This window comes from Pteropus alecto, unplaced genomic scaffold, assembly GCF_000325575.1.
Source record: "Pteropus alecto unplaced genomic scaffold, ASM32557v1 scaffold105, whole genome shotgun sequence".
In the NCBI taxonomy this organism is placed as follows: domain Eukaryota; kingdom Metazoa; phylum Chordata; class Mammalia; order Chiroptera; family Pteropodidae; genus Pteropus; species Pteropus alecto.
Window position 1 is genome coordinate 6,798,878 of NW_006436294.1, and position 6,135 is coordinate 6,805,012.

Consider the following 6,135-nt stretch of genomic DNA (forward strand, 5'->3'; position numbering starts at 1 on the left):
GACCCTGGGCCCGCCAGCCTGGGGGAGCCCGGGGAGCCAGCTGCCCACCCAGGACCCAGCACGGCGGCTGGGGCCAAGAACGAGAACGTCTCCACCCTGTCCGTGAGCTCCCTGGAGGTGAGGGTGGGGCACCAGCAAGGAGGCAGGTGGGGCTGGCAGCCCGTGCACCGCGGCCCGCACGCTGTCTACGCCGCCGCAAGAATCCCCTGGCAGAGGGGAGCCGGGGCCTGGGACCCAGGAGTCTAGCCCAGGACCCAGGTGCCCTCGCTCTGCCCGGGCGGGGGAGGGGCGGCATCCGTCTTCTGCAGCCACATGCCCCGGCCTTCCCTGGACCCCACAGCAGGGATTTGTCTCTTGTCAGGTGGTCCCCAGAGTGGAGGTTCACCCACTGCGGGGGGCTCGAGGGCCCAGAGCTGGCGCCCACTGCACTGGACTCAGACCTGCTCGAGTCTGGTTCTCCTGTGGCTGAGCGGTCACAGCGCACGTTCCTCCTCAGGCAGAGCCGAAACCTGGAGCTGACCCCAGGCCCCTCTCAGCCTGTAGGACATGTGCTCAGAGCAGAGGGGTGGGGTGCAGCCAGGCCACACGCTCAGGGGGCTCCACCCTCCCTAAGGGCAGTCCTCTGAGGCCCCCAGCTGTGCCATGGCCCTGCGCCAAGGTCTCTTTGTCCCTGTGTGTGTCTTGGGCAGTCCGAGCTGGACACTCTTGCCCAGCTCTGGGCCTGGCTTTGAGGGAGGAGTCGGCCCTGAGGGCAGGCTGGCCCCTCTGAGCTGGGACAACAGGTGGCTGCAGGTTCACTCCAGTTCTGGACCTGTAGCACGAGAGTCTCAGACTGTCTTAGGGAGGAGGGACCCCTTGTGACTCGCCCGCCAGCCTGTCACTGCCCACCCTCTTCCCCCAGAGCCCCCAGGCTGCCCTCCCCCGCCAGTGTCCCTGGGGTTTGATGGCCCACAAGAGAGCCTGAGCACTAAAAACCATAGTTGCACCCAGAGGCGTGTCCCCCAGGGCAGGCAGGCAGTGAGGAGTCCCTGGAACCCTATCCACGGGCCAGGAGAAGCAGACAGGCTGGGGGTCTGGGAGGTTTGGCGGACGGTTACAAACGCACACACACCCCTTCTCCCTGCAGCGTCGGAAGTCACGGTATGCAGAGCTGGACTTTGAGGTGGGTCCCTGTGTCCCCTCCGCCAAACACCTGGGGCCAGGTGTGCTGCAAGCCCCAGGCGGGGCAGCCCAGGCTGGTCCAGCAGGCCTGGAGGGGCTGGGCAGTGGGGCGGGCCCCGACCTGGAAGGCTGAGGCCCCATCGGTCAGCCATGGTGGGGGTCGGGCAAGGCGGCCCTTCCACGCTGAGCGCACGCCGCGTCTCTGGCCCTGCAGAAAATCATGCACACGCGGAAGCGGCACCAGGACATGTTCCAGGACCTGAACCGGAGGCTGCAGCACGCGGAGAAGGACAAGGAGGCGCCCGGCCCGGAGAGCAAGGTGCGGGGGCCGCGGGGCGTCCGGGCGGGGTGAGGGAGAGCCCCGGTGAGGCTGCCCCCTCCCCCACCACACTCCATCTCCTCACCCTCCCCGGGGGCCGCCCGCCCCCGACCCTCCCCGGGGGCGGCCCGCCCCCGCCCTCGCTGGGCCCGGGAGTGACCGGCCCGCCAGTGGGTGCGTCCCAGGGCCCCACCTGCATCTGTGATGGAAGGTAGTGAGCCGGGGTGCGGTGGGGGCCGGGTGGCCTTTCCTAGGAGGGAACGGCCAGACGAAGGGTGCTGAGCAGGCAGGCGCCTCCCGGTGCCCCATGCAGGCCACCCCAGAGCCTGGCCCGTGGAGGGGCCTCGCCTCCCTCCCCGCACCCCCTGCCCCTTCCTGTCGTCTGACTGCACCCCGTTCTCCCCTCCCCACCTGCTCGTGCCCGGCGCTCCCTCTGGGCCGCCGCCCAGCAGCCAGAGAAGCAGCAGCCGGTCGGCCAGCGGCCGTGGGAGAGCCTGCGGAAAGCCCACGGGACCCCCGCGTGGGTGAGGAAGGAGTTGGAGCTGCGGGGCATGGAGTGGGAGAAGGCGGGCGCCACCATCCCGCTGGTCGGCCAGGACATCATCGACCTCCAGACCGAGGTCTGAGCGGCCGGGCCACGGAGGAGGGGGCCGCAGGGTGGGCGCACGCGCGCTCGGGCAGCAGCCACGGCCGCGCCAGCTCAGGGCTCTCGGCGGGCGGCCAGGCGGAGCCCCGCAGAGCTGGGACCAGAGCCAGTCGGAGGGACAGGAGGTGGCCGCGGCCCCAGTGGCACAGGGCTCCCGGAGGCCGGAGGTGCCTCGGACCCTGCCCTCCTCGGACCCAGCCCCAGCGGGCAGGCGGGCGGGCGGCTGCGGACCATGGCCAGGCCGGGTGCGGCCGGCTCCCCCGGGAAGCCCGCCCAAGCCGCTGAGACAAAAGACCAGCCTGCTCGGCCCAGCCGGCCCGGCACCGTTTTTTAGACACCCCCACCCCCGGGAAGCAGCCAGCCCCCCACACCCGTCCAGGGCCTGGGGGCCCCTTCCCAACCAGGCACAGCTGTCAACCTGCGCCACGCCAGGCCAGGACCAGAAGCCCACTCTGGACGAAGCAGCGGTGGGCAATCTATTTTTTCTCTCCTTTTCTTTTCTTCAATAAAAAGAGTTAAAAACCCACGTTCTCTCTGTGTGGCTTTCCCGGGGACACCACGCGGGCCGGGACCGACCGGCCTTGGTCCGTCCGCTGCGTCAGAGACGGCCGGGGAGGCCTCTACTCCGCCCTGCCTGCGCCCTGCTGGGGTGTCAGGACCCGCAGGCAGCTGTCACGTGGCCCCCAGGCAGCGGCCTGTCTCCCAGGGGACCCTGTGAGGGAGCCTGATGAACCCAGGGTGCCGGGGTCCCTGCCTCCACCCCCGTCCGTCCTCGCACTTTGAGACCCACAGGGGTGGCATTTGGCCTCCCTGGGCCCTGAGTCACCGCAGGAGGGACACAGGTGCTGGTAAAAACCAGGCCGAGACGACGAGGGAAGTGGGCAGAGAAGGGGGAGAGAGGGAGGGAGGCTGGGGCCCTGGGACCCCCTTCCTTCTGGGTGGCCTGGGTGGACCCTGCCCTCCTCTGCATCACCCTGTCCCACCCGCCCTGTGCCACTGAGGCTCCTGCCTCCAGGCCTTGGTGGTCCCCACTGTCACGGGGGCGGGTGTGAGCTGCCCCTACAGCTGGCCGCTGGGTACGTGCCAGGTCCTCAGCTCACTGCCCACAGCGGGCCCCGGCTCTGAGCAGGAGCAGCCCAGGGAAGCCCAGGACCTGCCTCTTCTCCGCGTGTCCAGCAGGGGGCAGCCTGAGCCTCTGCAGGGAGCGGGAGGGAGAGCTGCGAAGCCAGGAGGCTGGTTAGCGAGGCCCCTCCCTCGGGCTGTGCTCCCCGCCCCACAGCCCCAGCCTCAGGCGGCCAGGCGACCTCGGTGGCAGTGGACAGAAGCCTCAGCCCAGGGAGGGCAGCATGGGTAGGCCATGTAGAGGCCCCAGTGCCCAGAGACCACGGCCCCCACCTTGTCACTCAAAATGAAAACGGTGAAGCCGAGCTGAAATGGGGGGCTGCCTAGCACGGGGCTCCCACAGTGGCCTTGCCCATCGCTTGTCACTCCCCGTTTGGGGCTCAGTTCATGGGACTGAGCTGACCGTGACCCCCCACCCCCGACACTCAGGGCACACGGGGTGGGGAAGGGGCTTGGCCGGTGCTGCCTCCTGTGTGAGTGACAGCTGTGACCCCGGGCGATCACGTGTGACCGAGGATGCAGAGGTACCACAGGTGACTGCACGACTGGGAGGGACTGAGTAACGGTGAGTGACCAGAAGTGACCCCGTGGGAGTGGACAGCAGACAGGGAGGGACGCTGGCCGCACAGCAGCCGAGAGGAAAAGGCGCAGAGCCCTCTGCCCGTTGGCAGCAGAAGGCGCTCGGGAACCAGCACTGTGACAGCGCGGTCCCGGCCACCACTCTCCACACGTCAAGAGGCAGCAAGCCTTGCCCCAGGCTGAGGCTCGTTTCAGTCCATTGGACACCGGGGGTTCGGTGAAATCTCACGCACACGCTGTTCCCGCTCTGCGAGCCCAGAGGCCTCCTGAATTCTGAGGTGGGCAGTAGGCTGTGCTGGCTCCCTCATCCTGCACTGTCACAGACGGGAGCAGGAGGGCCCCTGGGAGCAGGAGGGCTGGCTGGAGAAAAGTCCCGAGCCCCCAGCTCCACGCCTGTGAAGGCAGCAGAGCACCCGGCCAGGTTCGGAAGCCTGGGCTTCTGCAGGGGGCTCGCTGCCGTCCTTGTGGGGTGACCGGGGCAGGGTCTTGCCAGCTCCTTGACCTCCCCTGTTTTTCTCACGAGCAGCATCACGTGGAGCAGAAAAACGGAAAAATAAAACGAAACAAAACAAAAAACCCCAACACAAACGAGACGGACCCAGCACAACAGCCTCTGTGTGCGAGGCAGTGACGCAGACGGTGTGAGCTGCTGGCACTGGGGCTCGGTGCGCACCCAGGGTCGGGGTCAGCCTGGGACCGGGGTCAGCGCTCAGGGTGTGGTCAGAGTCAGGGTCCGCCTGTGACCCTGTCCCTTCTTCCAAGAAGGCCACATCCTTTGTCCTGCCTGGGTCCCCATGTTCACAGCCATTCAGTGCTCTGTGACTGCCCACCACACGGTGACTAGTGACAGGAGTTGCTGTCTCCTTTCTGGTGATCAGTGTGGGAAGCCTGCCAGAGATGTTCCCCAGATCCGTCAACGCCCCAGGGCCCTCTGCCACCTTCTGTGGTGAGCCCTGTGGTGGGCAGTGCCTTGGGCCAGGGGCCGTGAGGTGCTCAGAGCTGGGTTAGGGACCCTGTAGTCATCCAGTTGTTCAGACGGCTGTGCCCTGGACGTGATCAGGGCAAGGATGGACTCGGGGTGCTAACTGATGCTACAGGGTCCACAGGGAGTGAGCTGAACCCAGTTGTCCCAGCTCTAACTCCTAAATCCTCCCCTAATGGGCAGGTAGCCCGAGGGCAGCTGTGGCCTCTGTCCCTGCCGTCCCCCGCCGGAAGTCACTCCTTTCTGGAGGGGTCTTCCTGGGCCTGTGTTCCCTTAATCGTCCTGGCTCTTTGTACGAGTGTCGTCCTCCTTGGCAGCCTGTGACCAACGAAGCTAAGACCACCTCCTCTACCAGCTTTCATCTGCCATCAGCAGCATCCCCGTGCATGAGAGAGAGGCGTGGGGCTGAGGATGGTGGGGGTCACCGTGGTGGGCAGGAACATGTGCAGCCAAAGGACGTGGTGACGGTTCTGTGGATGGAGCCGGAGCTAGAGATCTGGGTGGTGCTTTTGTTGCTGATGATGGTAATGATGGTGATGGTGGTGATGGTGGTGATGATGGTGGTGATGGTGATGGTGATGGTGGTGATGGTGGTGATGGTGGTGATGATGGTGGTGATGGTGATGGTGATGGTGGTGATGGTGGTGATGGTGGTGATGATGGTGATGGTGGTGGTGATGGTGGTGGTGCTGGCGATGGTGGTGCTGGCGATGGTGGTGATGGTGATGATGGTGGTGGTGATGGTGATGATGGTGATGATGGTGGTGATGATGGTGATGGTGATGGTGGTGATGGTGATGGTGGTGATGGTGATGGTGATGGTGGTGATGGTGATGATGGGGATGATGGTGATGGTGATGGTGATGGTGGTGATGGTGGTGATGGTGATGGTGGTGATGATGGTGGTGATGATGGTGATGGTGGTGATGGTGGTGATGGTGGTGGTGGTGATGGTGGTGGTGGTGGTGGTGGTGATGGTGGTGATGGTGATGGTGGTGATGATGGTGGTGATGATGGTGATGGTGGTGATGGTGGTGATGGTGGTGGTGGTGATGGTGGTGGTGGTGGTGGTGGTGATGGTGGTGATGGTGATGGTGGTGATGATGGTGGTGATGATGGTGATGGTGGTGATGGTGGTGATGGTGGTGGTGGTGATGGTGGTGGTGGTGGTGGTGGTGATGGTGGTGATGGTGATGGTGGTGATGATGGTGGTGATGATGGTGATGGTGGTGATGGTGGTGATGGTGGTGGTGGTGATGGTGGTGGTGGTGGTGGTGGTGATGGTGGTGATGGTGATGGTGGTGATGATGGTGGTGATGATGGTGA

At 65.5% G+C, this 6,135-nt stretch overlaps 1 protein-coding gene across 1 annotated transcript in view; it reads left to right on the forward strand.

Annotated features, from left to right (window-relative positions):
• The window catches only part of ADGRB1 (adhesion G protein-coupled receptor B1), a gene marked incomplete at its 5' end in the record, with an annotated part of 58,589 nt that extends 56,483 nt beyond the window's left edge, over positions 1-2,106 (forward strand). Inside the window, 4 exon segments of the mRNA XM_025047592.1 lie at positions 1-117; positions 1,127-1,162; positions 1,376-1,480; positions 1,933-2,106. The exon segment at positions 1-117 is cut by the window's left edge and continues 602 nt beyond it. Coding sequence (XP_024903360.1) covers positions 1-117; positions 1,127-1,162; positions 1,376-1,480; positions 1,933-2,106 — 432 coding nt within the window.
• Between the last annotated feature and the right edge of the window lie 4,029 nt (positions 2,107-6,135).